Source organism: Mixophyes fleayi, chromosome 12, assembly GCF_038048845.1.
Source record: "Mixophyes fleayi isolate aMixFle1 chromosome 12, aMixFle1.hap1, whole genome shotgun sequence".
NCBI lineage: Eukaryota > Metazoa > Chordata > Amphibia > Anura > Limnodynastidae > Mixophyes > Mixophyes fleayi.
In genome coordinates, this window is record NC_134413.1 from 43,914,297 (window position 1) to 43,931,331 (window position 17,035).

General features: G+C 40.9%; 1 protein-coding gene across 1 annotated transcript in view; it reads left to right on the top strand.

The window, feature by feature from the left end:
* Window positions 1–17,035, top strand: part of PLEKHG3 (pleckstrin homology and RhoGEF domain containing G3) — a 99,287-nt gene that overhangs the window by 29,129 nt on the left and 53,123 nt on the right. Inside the window, exon 2 of the mRNA XM_075192494.1 lies at window positions 1,637–1,830. Coding sequence (XP_075048595.1) covers window positions 1,695–1,830 — 136 coding nt within the window. The 5' untranslated portion in view covers window positions 1,637–1,694. The remainder of the gene's footprint in view (window positions 1–1,636; window positions 1,831–17,035) is intronic.

Below are 17,035 nucleotides of genomic sequence, written 5' to 3' on the forward strand. Positions count from 1 at the left end.
GTGTCCCCTCCCCTCCGCTGCCCTCTCTCACGCTGTGTCCCCCCCCCTCCGCTGCCCCTCTCACGCTGTGTCCCCCCCCCTCCGCTGCCCCTCTCACGCTGTGTCCCCCCCCTCCGCTGCCCCTCTCACGCTGTGTCCCCCCCCCTCCGCTGCCCCTCTCACGCTGTGTCCCCCCCCCCTCCGCTGCCCCTCTCACGCTGTGTCCCCCCCCTCTCCGCTGCCCCTCTCACGCTGTGTCCCCCCCCTCTCCGCTGCCCCTCTCACGCTGTGTCCCCCCCCTCTCCGCTGCCCCTCTCACGCTGTGTCCCCCCCCTCTCCGCTGCCCCTCTCACGCTGTGTCCCCCCCCTCTCCGCTGCCCCTCTCACGCTGTGTCCCCCCCCTCTCCGCTGCCCCTCTCACGCTGTGTCCCCCCCCTCTCCGCTGCCCCTCTCACGCTGTGTCCCCCCCCTCTCCGCTGCCCCTCTCACGCTGTGTCCCCCCCCTCTCCGCTGCCCCTCTCACGCTGTGTCCCCCCCCTCTCCGCTGCCCCTCTCACGCTGTGTCCCCCCCCTCCGCTGCCCCTCTCACGCTGTGTCCCCCTCCACTGCCCCTCTCACGCTGTGTCCCCCTCCACTGCCCCTCTGTCACACTACCTCTCACTCCTCTGTCTGCCCCTCTGTCACACTCCTCTGTCCCTCTGTCACACTACCTCTCACTCCGCTGTCTGCCCCGCTGTCACACTACCTCTCACTCCTCTGCCGCGAGCCAGCCATAGGATAAAAGAAAGAGCACATAAACTTACCAATCCTTCGGACGCCGGGACCCAGCAGCCTCCTCTGGGTCCCGGCGCCCGACGGTTTGGCAAGTTTATGTGCTCTTCCTTTTTTCCTATGGCTGGCTCGCGGCACCCCTGGGAGCCGCGGCGCACACTTTGGGAACCGCCGCATTAGCACAAGCTTTTCAGTGACAAGCCCTTCCCTGCTGGGCGAATCTGTCACAGGTATGCAATGCACTGTGAATGGCTGCATTCACTTTTTTTTTTTTTCATTTTTCATAAAAGCACGTAAGTCACCTGTAATATGGAGTTAATAATAATATGGAGTTAATGTTGACCAATACTTTTCTAATTCCCTGTTTTCTTATTGCTACAAGGAATTACTAGTTAAAAAAAAATAAAAATAAATAGTTAAATATTTATAGGAGCATTTAGGAAAAATAAAATCTCGATGTATGACACTTTCATGGTTAAGTGCATTTGTGCTTGGGTGTGTGACTGAGCTGATAAATGGCATATTAATAAAACATAATATCTTTATAATGATAATTAGTTTTTGTCAAGTGTTATATTTTATAAGAAAGGTTTAACTAGACATTTATGGAAAACATTTAGCATATAATTAAAAGGAAAAACATGTGGCCATAGTTCTTGCCCACTATTACAATTACGTCAACAAAGTCTTTAAACTGAAAAGGAAAAGGTAGTCCTGGCTTCACTAAGTGTTCATCAGCCTGTATTGTTGGGCTGCTGCCCTTCTAGACAAATGGATTGGGTGTAGTTGTAGCTGTGCACCTGTGCTGCCGCCTATTACGTCTAGCCTGGGTTGGGGGATGTCCATTTTTTTGATGTTGGCGCTAACAGTTATTTTGTCTTTTCAGATTTAGGTTCTGAATTGAGAGGGGTATGTTTTAGGCAGTTTGTCCGCAGACTAACGCAATGGAGGGAGATGGTCAGGCATCACAGTCGGCAAACTGGACTTCTACAGCTGAAGATTCCAAAGAGTTACCTCCTCTAAAAACTTTAGAAGATGAAGAACAGGGTCGCGAAGAACAAGCACATCGGGGTTTTGAAGGTATTATCGTCAATTCTTTTTGTCTATGTATCTATTACATTTTCTAAACCTTGTCACTCCTTGCAGCACAAAGGCCATAGATGACAGCTAAAACTACATTTACATTTATTTACTGATACTTTGTTATTTCTTCTTATTTTCCCCCAGCACATGCATGACTTTCAGGGGTGCTACGCCTGCAATTGCACAGCATTGTTCCACTATAAGAGTAAAACTATCAAATCTGATTCATAGGGCTTGTGACTGAATCACTGATAAATAACTTATGGTATAAATTTACTTAAAGGAAATTGCACAGGGCACTTATTTATATAAATGCACATGCACTTATTTTTGATATGGTGTATATTTTGAGATAGGAAATCGTTATTTCTGAGACCAGGGTAGAATTTTTTTTTTTCTGTTGTAGCCTTTCTAAAGGAAATGCCTTTTTTGTTATGTATATATTGGATACAATGAGCCTTTTTGGATGGAGGCATTTTGTGTATTGGGATGTGTTTTGTATGGAAGGGTCATTGTTTGGGGTTTGTAAGGTTGCTAGTGGAAACCTCCAATTAGGCATATGGGGAGGGAGTCCGATAGCAGGAAATGCCTGCTCTGGCCAAAGGCCTAGCAGGGGGTCGTTACGGTGTGGCCTTTTGTCAGGGTGTTCAAACCTTTCTGAACATTGTGAACAGCATGTGATGCATGACATCACAGAGTCTCTAGAATTTCATAGAGAAGTGTAAATATTGTTGGCTTTGCAATGCATGTAAATCTATGTTTGTGTAAACACATTAAATCCTGATTCTAAAAATAGCCTGTGTTTAAACTGTATAAAAGGCACTGGCTTGTATTGAAAACTTGTTCTTCTGATTTCATCTGACTTGACGGGAGCACTGGTACCTTTAACCAGTATGAGAGCAAATAAACCTCTTGCTTCAAAGACCTGCTTGGAAACATCTTCAATAGTGCTTTATTCCTGTGACCTACAGATTAGACCCAAAATATAATCCGTTCCCGGCTGTCCTGAGGTTTGGACCCAGCTTTTCTGGTACCACCTCTCTGCCTGCTACCCTGCTGCCCTAGTCAGTGTGATAGGCCAGGGAGGATCCATCCACAGCATCCCTGATCCAAGAGGTCAGGAGTACCAGCCCAGGTACACCAGCAATGAGATACGCTAGCAGCGTCAGTTACCCAGAAGAAATCCGGTTCTGGATGCCGGTATAGGAGTCCAGTGGTACTGCGGCAAGAGGGCACATTTGTGATAACGAAAGGGAGCCGTGGCAAAGTAAGCCCAGACAGGGTGGCATAGGCGGTCCATCCTGTCACAGGGTCGGATTCAAGTCCGAACACAACCTGCATGTACATTGCGTTTGAAGATAAATGCGTATCGATTTGAATCTGGTTGTAAGTCCATTCTGCCTACACAGTATTTGCTGTACATAGACAAACAGAACAGACTGCAATATACACACAAGCATATGTACATTAATAGGTCATGTCAGAATGCATTAAAAAAATTGATCATGAATTAAAACAACATCTGTTCTCAGCATAATTATCCAATTACAAGTTAACCCGTGCATGAGTATCATGTATTCTAGTCAAATCAAGCTACTTAAGGTGTTAAAAAGGTTCTTGTCATGCATTTGGGCCATAGCCCAGGCCTCCTCAGGGGAAGAGCATTACTTCCTGACGCAAGCTCCCTTTTTTAACGTGGTTTTGTCCACATGTCACCACCTCATCATTTTTCTCCATCACCTCATCCTTCATCTTCATCGCCACATCTATCCAGATGTCTATCCAGATGTCTATCCAGACACAGTGATCTCTCTCAGCGGTCCTGAGTATCACACTCCTCTTGCTCTCATCCCCGGCAACCACCAACCACTCCCCACTGTCACCTCCGGCAACCACCAACCACTCCCATCTGTCACTTCTCCTTCAAGAAATATATATATTTTTTTTTAAATCTTTATAAAAACACTCTTAACAAATTAAATTAACAAATTAAAAACATCTTTAGTATACCAAATTTCAGCCCTGAGTTTTTTTTTTCCACACACACTAAGAATTTAGTAGGTCAGTGTATAACTCCGCCCAGCAGGTGGCGCTGCAGCTTGGTTTTTTTTCTCCACACACAGACACACGCCACTAGGCTTTTATATAGTAGATAATACATTTCCAAGAATTTTCTTTTACATTGCATAAAGATGCTTTCAATGAGTAGCATGCATACAGTGCATTTTTATACTTTATCTTACTTGCATACAGATGTTCTGTGCTAGCTAGTAGTAGGCATACATGTACTTTTTAAATCAAATACCATGCCGCGACAGTTATTACTATCGGTCGGCATTTACACGAACCCTGTAGTGGGTGCAAATGATACGGCTGAAATCAAGCGCACTTACGAGATACGTTCCATCTGCATTGGAACATTACTGTACATGGCTACGTTAGTCCGCTCCTTCCCTCCCCCATTCTGCCTCTCAAGTCGAAGTATGTCGTAAGTGCCATCTGCATTCAGACATGAATAAGTTCTGTTTCTGAGCATGCACAGAGCTCTCTCACACAAGGATACGCTTACACAAATGGACGCACATCCAAACATAAATCAGGCCAATAGTGTCACAAAAGATGTGTGACTTTTAAAAGAACAACTATGTAAGTTGGGTTTGTTTAAAAGATATACAGTATTTTTCTACATATCAATGTTTGGTAAAGTCTTATGCGTATTGTACCACAGGTGGGCTGACAATAGTAAGGTTAAATGCAGTGGAAGCAACTTGCAATAATCCAGCGGCAATATTGTCCTGCAGTCTGTGTACAGCATAAATTGCATCTCTATATGAACCATGCATTGCTTCCTGATTCTATTACTTTTATTTTCCCATATGCGCCTGGGGAATGGTTTCTACTGTGAAGAACTAATACTGGGTGTGTGTTCTATCATCAACAGCACTTATTTATATGGAGACAGCACATTCCGTAGCTCTTTACAATTAGAAACAAACGCAGTAATAAAACAATACAGGGTAATACATACAGACAAAGAGGTAAGAAGGTCCTGTTCACAAGCTTACAGTCTATGTTTGGCCCATTATTCTTAAGACACCTCTCCAGAAGCATTAAGCTAGCTCATCTATTGGCAGAACATCCTGAGACTATTTTTAAAAAGCACGTTTACAGCTGTGGACAAAAGGAGCAGTTATCTATTGGACAATAAAGAGTATATTGTATCAGTGCAGGAGGAGTTAATGTTGTATCAGTAGCAGACAAATGCCATGTCTGCATTCCTCTGTGCTGAGGAATGTAGGTGAAGCAAAGAGAAAGGGGAGGGGGTAGGGGAGTGATGGACAGGACAAAGGATAGAGGCTTGTGTATATAATCCCTTGGACAAGATGCTGGCTTATTTATTATCTGTTGCGTTACACTATTCATATATACAAATTAAACTCACTATGGTTGATGAGCATTTCTCCTCTCTGGAATAAAATTAGTTTTACAATTGTTATTTAAAATCGGCCATGTCTGGATATTTTTTATAAATAACAAATACAGTGAAAGAATAGTTGTGTGCCTTAAAGAAAAACCATAAAACTTTTGTATTGGGTATAGTTCACCAAGTCACAAATCCTCCAACAGTCCAGAACTACTATTGCTGGCCTGTTTTAAATAGACAGCAATGTTGTCGATGCCCCTCCCTTTTCTATTCACCTGCATGGAGAAGACAGGAGAGGGGTTTCAATAATACCACTGTCTGTTTCACTGTCTGGGGAATAGCAGTATAAAGCCAGCAGCACTGGAACGGCATTTGATCTTTACAAAAGCAACTCCACCCAGTGCAAAATAAGATGAAGTTCTTCTTTAAGTACAAAAGGAGAGCATAAAACAGTGCAATTGATGCAAATGGTCTTGTTTGATGATTATCAACTAAATAATGCTCTACTAGATACTCAGCTGTCCTCTAATGCCTCACCAGAGTTTTTCTTTGAGTACATGTAACAAACACAATTTAAGTTATGTCCCTGTGCCCTGGCATCTACCTGAAGATCTCATACATGTTTCATTCAGAATCCTCTGCAGCATGTTATGAAGGGAGGCTTAACAAAGGATTCAGCACGTCAACTGGAGACCCCATTTTTTTTTTTCATTTTCCCACCCGCGATTATCACATGATCACCCTACTCACTGTTCTTTATTCTGTACAGTGGGTTGTCATTTATACCTGTAACATTTTCATTGCTGTTTATACCGGACGATAGAATCAAGCTTGGAAAGTTCAGTTAAACCTGACTTTCACTTCCGAGTTATAAATATCTCATGTGTTTACGTAAACTATTTCTAATTAGTACAAAGTTTCAAAGCAATACTGTATAGGAAGGAAGTAAACTCCTTGAAACTGGTGGGATGTCAGCTACTTTTATACAGGAAGAATCGTCTCGGCTGTAGTAACCACAGGGCTAGGAAAAAATGTTTAACACTTGTTGTGCCATTGAACCAACCCTATTATATCATACTTGCCAACTTTGGCAAGTTTAGATGCGAGAGATCGGGGAGAGGTAGGGGTGGGGCTCAATGAATCGTGTTATCGTGCCCCCCCGAACTCGTCATAATCTTTCTAAGACTATAACAGTAGAAGGCGGGGCCACGATGACGCGGAAACCGCGTCATAAGCCCCGCCCCCATCTAAAGACATGGCCAGTAACCGGGAAGTTTGCCTGCTCTCCCAGGAGTCCAGGAGAACTCCCAGGAATTTGGGAGTCTCCCGGACATTCCGGGAGAGTAGGCAACTATGTATTATATTGACAAGATTCATCTGGTCATATCCATTATGTCTGGGATTAGCTATATTTGAAGCTAGTCGTTTAGCACAGTGTTTCTCAAACCCAGTCCTCAAAACAGTGCATGTTTACCAGCTGACAAGGGAAATAATTATACCACCTGTGGATCTGTTGCAACGCGTCAGTCAGTAATGAATACACCTGTGCTAAAGCAAGGAGATATGGAAAACATGCACTGGTTAGGGAGGGGTCCTGAGGACCTAGTTTAAGAAACACTGCTTTAGCATATAGAGCTGTGTTTCTTATCTCCAGTCCTCACACATCCCCAACAGCTCATGTTTTCAGGATTTCTTTAATCATGCACAAGTGAGTTAATCTATGTGGCTGGTTCAGTAATTATCCTACCTGCTTTCACAGGCAGACATCCTCAAAACATGAGCTGCTGGGAAGGTGTGAGGACTGGGGTTAAAAAAAAACAAAAAAACACTGTACGGCTACTGTCTTATTTAAAAGAAAATATAAACACCCCTTGCTGCATAAAGAAATTTCACCTCTGCTTGAGAGATTTATTCAAAGCTGTTTGTAAATATCAAGCAATTGTTTTACGCTCACTGTTCCATAACTGTGCTGAAGCACTAAGAAGTATACATTCAGGTTAATAAATGGCAAGCAGAGAAATGTATCACTATTTGTGCAGAATTACTTATGCTGATATATGTTAGATTAAAAAAGTGTGACGGTTGGAAGATTTTGCTTACTTGTTCCTTCATCATACTGATATTCAACAGCAAGTTTTGTACTGCTTTAAAATGAAGTTGAACTTTCATGGAGAAGGTCCCTATATCTCAGTGTTCCACTTGCAAAATCAATCACTTGAAAAGATAGCTATGGCAGCCACTACAAAATAAATGTGTCTTGCACATGGAAGCATTGGTTTCTGCTTTTTCTGTAACCTGATCTCGGAGTTTGAGCTAGTCCCAAAACTCCTTGGTGGTCATGTGATGGCAGAGTATACCCAAGGGGATGCATACTGAGAAAAGGGGCGTTCTAAAGCCTCTGCTCACTACTTTATATGTCATGTGACTGTGGTTGTCACGGTAATTGTGCTGATCACATTGTAAATAGATAATAGCAGCTTCAATCACAACAAACAGAATGATTATTGGGGTCATCCATTACCCAATCTTCCATTCTGCCCATCCAGTCGTATTTCAGGTCTTTTGGGGCCATACACTGCAATATATACTAAATTTAGATGGGGGGAAAAAAAAAAAAAGTAAAAAGTAAAATCCCACTCTCACCATAATCAGTTTTAAATGACCATACACCTACCTGGCAACAAACTGCAGCATGTGTGGGCTCAATAAGACTGCCGATACTGATCAACATTTGACTGATATTTAGATGTCAATAAAGATGGCTGGTAAATCTAGTCAAACAATGTCTGCATACATATGCTTGGGCTGAGCAGACAAAGATTTGGCTACATACATGTATGTAGCAATCATGACTGGCCTGTATATGGGGAGCTTAATTCATGTGGGATAATCTCACATTACATTGTCAGGGGCATGACTAATTGGCAGGGGTTGGTCTCATCACTAGGGGGGCCCTGACTAAATCCATAAAAATCCTATATAAAACAGGGAAAGGGGTGATATCAATTCACAATAGTCTCTCAGAACTACTTCATATGGATAGCATAAAGCTAGTCTCCTAGTATATGCATCCCTTTCTACTAGGTGCATTTGCAGTTGTATTTTTCTAGTCTGTTGTGCCACCTTTGTGATTTGTAACTATATTTATGTAACACCACATACATTTCTGCTAGTGTTAAAAGCAATCTTATCTATGTTAGTATGTGTTATTAAACACGTGTCTGAAGAGAACATATTATTTGAACATGCAGAGAGTATCACTGGTTTTGAAAATTATATAGAAAGAACACCCTTTTGTTGACTGATTAATATAACAAGTAATGTCTTAAAGGTCGGATTTATTAAGGCTATGTTACAGAAATAGACTGGTAGATGCTAAAGTTAAGTTGAGAAGTTAATGGAGACTAGTTGAGATCCTCTCATTACTGTGAGATGTCTTACAGCTATGGCTTAGATCACTGTGATCATAACATCAATGGGAAGGATTATCTATGAAAACAGATTAAACTGGCCCCAGACATTTTTTTTTTACCTTGCACACTGTGTGTCTTCCCCAAATGACCATTATATAGAAATCCAATTGGCTGTGATAGAGCAGAGTGAAAATCAAGGTGATCAATGTTTGGGGTAATCAGCTGACCACTAAGAAGGAAGGGCAGGTTGCAATATGTCTATTTGTCCCACCTCTGAATGGGAAGTTTTAATTATTCACAGATCTGGTAATTTGGGGATCAAAGTTAATGATCGAATTGTAGTGTGTGACTATCATTACATGGAAAATATAATATAAAGCTTGTTCTAACTAAAGTTTATTTTCACTTTACCTGTATATAAGCCATGCATAAAACAAAACAATTTAAAGTGTTTGTGTCCTTGTCCAAATCCCTGCAAAAGTGATAGAATATATATTCCTCTAATTTAGCGCCACAGGTTTTGCCAAGAACCCCTGGATCTGCATCAGATGACCAAGGCAGTTGTGTGTGTCATATGAGCGATTGATACTTCCTGGCTGAACCTTGTTCTGCCTTCTAAATAGACCTGTTGTTTAATTTTTTTTTTTTACAGTAACATTTTTTTATTTACATAAACCAAGACACAACACACTTCCTCCATGTAAATAAACAGAACAGGAGTGGGCTTGATCCCAGCAAAAATAAGGCGCAGTCTGTACACAATAGCATGCCCACAGCGCATGAAAGCAGCAGATGATGGTATTTTTTACGTCTGGGACATTGAACAGAAAACACAAGTCCCAGCTTATACATATGTTTTGTAGTAAAGTATACACAGTGTTAAAACTTGATTTGTACTAGTCTGCCTATGGCTAATATTACAAGTTTAGAGATGGGACTCAAGATATCCTTTTTGATCACTTTTCTCAAGGACTCCCAAACCCATTTTTCAACTTGAAAAAGACCCTGGCCTGTATAATAAGAGTTTCAGATAGAAGACAGTGTCTTTGGTAGGCTAGTAACCCTCAGCATGTCTTTCAGGCTTGTTGTAGCTTATCACCTGGTGAATCAGGGATATCATGTGATGCGGCATCCAAACTAAATTATCAAATCAAAGAAATTATCCTGATCAAATACATTCTTGACTCCATTTTGAAGTCCAAATAGAGACTTCAGAAGTAACTCAGGCAGAGCCTTATATTCTACCTGGTCAGAGGAACCATAAATGAAACATGGCCTCATGCATCCCGGGTACTTTTTTCAGACCCAATTCTCCACTTTCATAGATGGGAAGAAAGGGACACCCAGCAGTGCGCTCTTCCACAGATATTTGCAAACACCTCCAAAGATCCATACATTGCTCCTTCTGACATTATTACAGAATTATGCTTGGACAGAGCAAGAAATTAGTGTCCAGCTTAAAAATATAGCAAAATATTAAATGCCAGCCCCTCTGCTTTATTTGAGTGTTTTAACGTATCATAACCTAAGTAGGGAAGACAATACCCCTATATACCTCCACAGTAGAGTTGACCATGAGTCCAGAAAAACGAATCATATCTGTCAAATGTATAGCACATAGAAGAAGGGGGTCCAGACTCCCCTAGATACATACTATTTCATCAACTATTAGTGAAATGCGCTTTTTAAGAGAACTGAACTGAAGGCCAACCACACAGGAGAGGAGCAGACTGGGATAGCCAGTACCTAAATGTCTAGAACATACAGATAGGGAGATAAAGGGCATCCCTGTCTGCAGAGCCATAACAAGAAATTTTAGCGCCGGGGGCAGGAAAGCAATCCCAACACCACCTTACTCTCAAGTTTAACCAAATAAACCAAAAATGTTCATTTTCCTGCACCCCCACTCAGCTTTGAATCCGGGGCGGTTGCACCTCTCGCACAGCCCTGCCTGTGTGTTGCCATGGGAAAGAGAATGAGGGATATAGATCCAGATTAGTGTGTACGTGTGCGTAAAGAAATTGACATACAGTAGTTTCACATAGATAATGAACTGTGCAACCACAGCTAAATGTCTCAAACACAAACCATAAAAATGGCCTTTTTCATAGTTGAACAAGACTATAATCCTCGAGTCCGCATGGGTACATAATGACTACTATCTATTCCCTTGCCAGGCTAAAATAAATGATCCACTCAAAATCAAGCAGTGGGTTTTCAGACATGTTGAAGCATCATCAGTGCTGTCAAAGAAATGTGCAGAATTGCCATCCATCGCTCTTAGCTTAGCGGGATATTGCTTTGAATATAACTGCTGCAGACTCACCATAAGAAAAGCCTGCTGTCTTTGTAAGTTGAGTCTTCGTTATAATTTGTGTACCTTTCAAAAGGTATTTAGTGAACCTGGTCAGATTGCATCTTCTGCTATTCCACCACTGCTCAGACAAGGAACCTTTACATTTGGTCCAGTTCTGAATGGCTTGGAATTGGGCTGGAAAAGGGAGGTCATGGGCTCTGCATTTTGGCAAGGACTCTCAAAACAAGTAAAAGATGAATTAGTGGCCAGTGTACATATACATTAGACATGTCAAACTCGCAGGCTGCATGTTTCCTAAACGCATACATTTTGCGGCCCGCCAGGGCCCAGAAGAAAAAATATGCAAAAAAAAACCCAACATATTCCATCGCCGACCTCCCCTCACACTGAATGTTGGGCGTGACGTTATCACGCCTGACATTTGCAGTGAGGAGCACACAGAGAGAAGTCACGAGAAGAGAAGAAAACAGAAGAGAAGAAAAAAGGCAAAAGGTAAGTGAAGGGGGAGCAAAAACAGCATGGAGGGCACAGTGTCAAGCATCTGAAGTTTTTTCTTAATAAACCTTACAAAATTGCATATTAGACATTTTCTCTCTCTTGCGGTCCACACAATCTTAGACTTTGATTATTTGGCCCAATTGGGTTTTGAGTTTGACATGCCTGATATAGATATATATTCTCATTTCTGGGTGGTCTCATGAAAACCTATCTGATTGGCTCTCAATGTCCTGCAGTAAGTGAATTCCCCTATGGGACCAACTGTAATTTTCTGAAACAAAGAGTACAGGTCCTGTAAAACTGGGAAACCTAAACGCCTAACGACTTGGAGGGCTCATGCTAGTGAAAATTAAATTTCTATCCAAAAAGAAACAAACAATAATTCTCAAAATCTCATAATTATTTTGGCAATTTCTTACAACTCTTTTCTCACTACTGCTATGGATTTGCGGGCTACTGGAAACTTTCTTAGATATTTCCTAGTCGATTACTTAATATACCAACTGTTCCTCGGAAATAAACACCAAGGGGTATATTTATTTTACTGCGGGTTTAAAATAGTGGCGATGTTGACTATAGCAACCAATCAGATTCTAGCTGTCATTTTGTAGATTGCACTAAATAAATAACTAGAATGTGATTGGTAGCTACAAGCAACATCTCAACTTTTTCAAACCCGCAGTTTAGTAAATATTTCCCTAATTCTGTGTGTCATGTAAGGAAGTTCCGTTTTTCACCAAACTTTTCCTCTCACTTATACAGACAGAATACTTTATAAGGTAGAAACACAATTTCTTGTGATTTTGACATTACTAATCTGTTACTTGACTTACACTGGCTACAGAAGCATTTTCCTTAATTGGACTGAAAATACTCACTTGAGGGGAATTTATTTTTCAATTATTGCCTGGCCAAAGATTGTATTGTCATGACAACAAAAATCATCCCAAAATGGCCAAAAATGGCTTTAATTGAAATTGAACTAAAAGCAAATGTGTTATATATATATATATATATATATTTTTAAATACCATCAAAAAATGTGGTATTTGGTTTTTGCTTTAGCATCAATCCAACTTTCCCAAGAAGCAAAAAGCATGATTCTACACATATGTTTTCATAACAACATCTGCACTTAAAAAGAATAATGCATTTTTTACATTTTTTTTTTGCTATTTTGCTTGAATGAAATGTATAAAATGTGTAGAAATAATATGGGTAGTCCTTGTTTAAAAATAGACTAGTGCATCAAATGAAGGTACCCCTGTGTTTATTGAAGCCAGGTTGAGGGTGATCTGAGCATTAGAACCCCCCGCCCATCTCTGGACTTATTAACGCTTTATGTAATCTACGTAGTCACCAGACAAACTAGTATGGAACTGCATCATTTGTAAGAGAGATCCTCATCTTCAAATGAGAAAGATCCTGAATTTATTGAAGCCAGGATGGATCCTCCCCATTCCTAGACCTAAAAAGCAATTCTGTAGTGTAAGGATTATTTTCTGGTGATCATGTGTCTGTGCCATATAATTTGAAAAAGGAAACTCCCCTCTTGCAAATGAGGTTATTCCTGGTTGTGTAGGTGCCAGGATGGAGGAGATTCTTAGTGCTCTTTCTTGTCATGATGGCACAAATATATATATATATATATATATACACATACACATGCGCGCGCACACACACACACGTGTCTCTCCACCCCTCTGTCACCTTTGTGTACTTACATTTTCCCTCATATCTCCATAATATTATGATAAAACTTTCCAAAATTTCTCCTTTTATATCTTCCATGTTACCCATATCTGTTCCTATGTGTCCATATGTTCATTGCAGGTATCCCCCTCTCTCCCTCCCTACCTGCTCTCCCCCATGCCTCACATCCTGCTTGTCTCGCTCCTCCCTTGCTCCTTCATCCTGTATATCTATCCCTGTGCCTGCTCCTATTATTCCCTTTTTACTAGTTAATTCACACTTTTGCCCCTCCATAAATCACACTACAGCCACCTTCATCACACTACACCCTCCATATCACTCCCTGTGCCCTCATTAATCATTCTGTCCATCTCCATTATAGACCTTTCTATGACCTTTCTTCTGTCGTCTTCTCCTTTTCTTCTCTGTCTTTTGTGTTCTTTTCTTTGATGCTACATCCGATGGCTGCTCTTCTGGCTTCTCTCTGCTCTAGTCTCACTGACTATCAGGCGTGATGTCATCACACCCCGACAGTCAGAATGAGCAGAGAGGAGCCAAAAGAAATGCTGGATGCAGCACAAGCAAGGAAGACGCTCCCCCGCCTTGCCTGTTCGCTTACCGCCGGCAAAGTTGAAGAAGTGGGGCGGAGAAGTGCCGGTATATCATACTGGCACATTCCGCCCCACTTTGTGTATAAAATTTATATATATATATATATATATATATATATATATCTATAATATATAAATGCTTAGTGGCATCTGTGTGTGTAAAAAAAAAAACAAGTTGCAGCGCCACCTGCTGGGCAGAGTTATACACTGCCCTACTAAATTCTTAGTGTGTGTGGGAAAAAAAATTCAAAAAGGGCTGAAATTTGGTAGGGCTCAAACTCATTTTTGTGAGGTAATTTTACCTCATGCACACACATGTGTAGAGGCGTGCGTTAGTGTGTGTGTGTGTGTGTGTGTGTGTGGAAAAAACTATTTTCTCAGAAAGGGCTCATCCAATTGACCTGAAATTTGGTATACTGACATTATTTGACAAAAAAAATTAGAATAGTCAAGTCAGTTAACTTCCATCATCCCCCCGTGGGAGGGGTAGTAAAGGCTAAATTTACGAGTTGAGGGGTCAAACTCATTTTCGTGAGGTAATTTTACCTCATGAACACACATTAAAAAGGGCGCTTGCGTCGGGAAGTAACGATCTTCCCCTGAGGAGGCCTGGGCTAGGCCCAAATGCATGACAAGAACCTTTTTAAGACCTTAAGTATCTTGATTTGACTAGAATGCATGAGTATCATGCACGGGTTAACTTGTGTAATATATATATATATATATTACACACACACTTCAATCCATCCTAATTGCTGCTGCAAGACTGATCTTCTTCTTTCACCGCTCCTCATCCGCTGCACTGGCTTCCTGTGTCCTTCAGAGTAAAATTCAAATTACTCACCCTTATCTACAAAGCCCTCAACACCACTACCCCTGCATACATCTCAAATCTCATTTCAAAATACTCTCCCTCTCGCCCTCTTATATCTACCTCTGACTTGCGCCTTGTCTCATCTCTGGTCATCACCTCTCACTCCCACCTACAAGACTTCTCCCGTGCTGCTTCCCACTTATGGAACTCCCTACCATGCTCAGTCAGACTTTCCCACAGCCTTTAAATTTTTAGGCAACTTTTTGAAAACCCACTTCTTTTTTTTCGAAGAGGTGACCTTATCTCCGATAACACTATTCACACTAATATTCCAATCTCCACTCTGAACCACATTTGTTCCTTTTGTTTCAGCTGTGCCCTCTTCCACTAAGCTCTCTATTGAGCAGGGTCCTTCATACCCTTTGTTTTCGTGTCTGCATTTATTTTGTCCACCTTGTATGTCCCTGTTTTATGCATGTCCTGTTTTCCCCATTGTATGGCGCTGCGGAGCACTGTGGCACGTTACAAATCTACAATAATAATAAACAATAATACACTACCCTAGACTGTGTGCTATACAAAATATATTAGAAAAACTAAATTAAATGAAAGTATCCAAGAAATTGGAAACCTATGGGTAATTTCCATTTGGTAGGACATGCCAGGTTTAGTCATGCCATCTTGTGAAGTTAGACAATGCATCTATTCTGCTGTTTATTATACACATTTTTAACAGACACATTCAGTAGGAAAGGAACAATTACAGCATATCAGCTTCTGACATGTTACAATATGACAGCAGTTAGTAGCTCTACAGTTACTCTGAAAAGTACTAGACAATAAAACTGCTAATGGGTCGTATCTCAGGCAAATCTTTCCATAGGTTTTACAAGAATAACCAGTCTTTAATCTAACATCCAAGACAAATATACACGTGATGTTTCCACTGCTGGAATATTAAACAGATTTACATCATGCTTCTACCTATAAGGTATGTCTGCTTCTCCCGCCTAGGTTAAATACCTCTATATCCTGTACAACCTGTAACCACCCAACCCCCTTCCTCACCTTATCTGCAGACCACATTTACACAGCAAGGCTAATCTTCCATTGAGGCTTTTGCTATTTAAGTAACAGACAGTTAAGGAACATCTCACATAGATTATAGGATTGTCTCAGCAGGACCTTTATCCTATAAATGTGTTAACCCTTATTGTGCTGAAATTGCACCCCTTATAGAAAGGAGTGTATATTTTTTTAGGATTTTTTAGGATTTTTATTATGTTTAGTTTATATTACATATGTTTCATTTAGATTACGTTAAATCTGAAGTTAATTTGCAAGATATCCCTGACAATTTGTGAATGGTTAAGATTATTGGGAAAGAATCATAATGGGTTAACATAATTTTGCCATAAAAATAGTCACAGACCTTCAATTATTTGCTGTAGTTCATTTGAACTGTACCTTACATGGGTCTAATGTTTTTGTAAATTATTGTGCTTTTCCATTATACTGTACTGTACATAGATTTAATGTTTTGTATATTATGTTGTTTATATCATTATTTATGTAAACATAGCTGTATACTTTTCTTTGACTCTTACATTTTTTTGTTCCTTCATCACATCTGAGGGTAAATATATTAAACAGCGCCTTTTGCAACTCGCTGATAATTGGCGAGTACGATAGCGAATTTTAAAACGGCAATGTGTTTAAAGGCAAATCTTGCCTTTAAACACATTGCCGTTTTAAAATTAGCTGTCAAACCCGCAGAATATGGGCGAGTTGCAAAAAGCGCTTTTTAATACATTTACCCCCTGGAATGAAGATGCATTATATCACTTATATATCAACTACCTCCCCCCCAATTTGTACCATCCTCATTTCACTTTAAATTGTACTTCACAAAAAACATGTTGTTTCATTAGTATTCAGTGCTGTGCATTATGTTACCAACATGGAGCCTGGAGGTCACAGCATGATTGAGCCAGTGTCTTTCTCCCACTGACCTCTGCCTGTTGCCCAGTTAATAATTATCAGGGTCCTGTGCATACATTTCTGCCTGAAGTGGGTGGAGAACTATTAACTCTTACTCCCAAAGGCACTCCTGACTGAAAGGAATGGTGTGAGGTCATTATTAGGTGATATTTTTGTCAGTCCTCAGGCAACCAGGTTAACAGTGCTGAGGAAAGTTGAAAATTAAAGAAGAGCCCAATTCAGAATATAAGACAGAAATAACATTTGGAATGCTGGGCATTCGTGAAGAATGTATGAAATGATTGATGTGTGAGAAGTATGCGTCTGCCCTGTAGACTTAAGCTGTGCCGTTTCCTTGCACAGGATCTGAATCTCCCATAAGACTCCGCCTGTAGGGAGTTACTGTTACGCCCAGCACTCTCTGCAAACAGTTTTTGCCTGGCACTGTGTAGG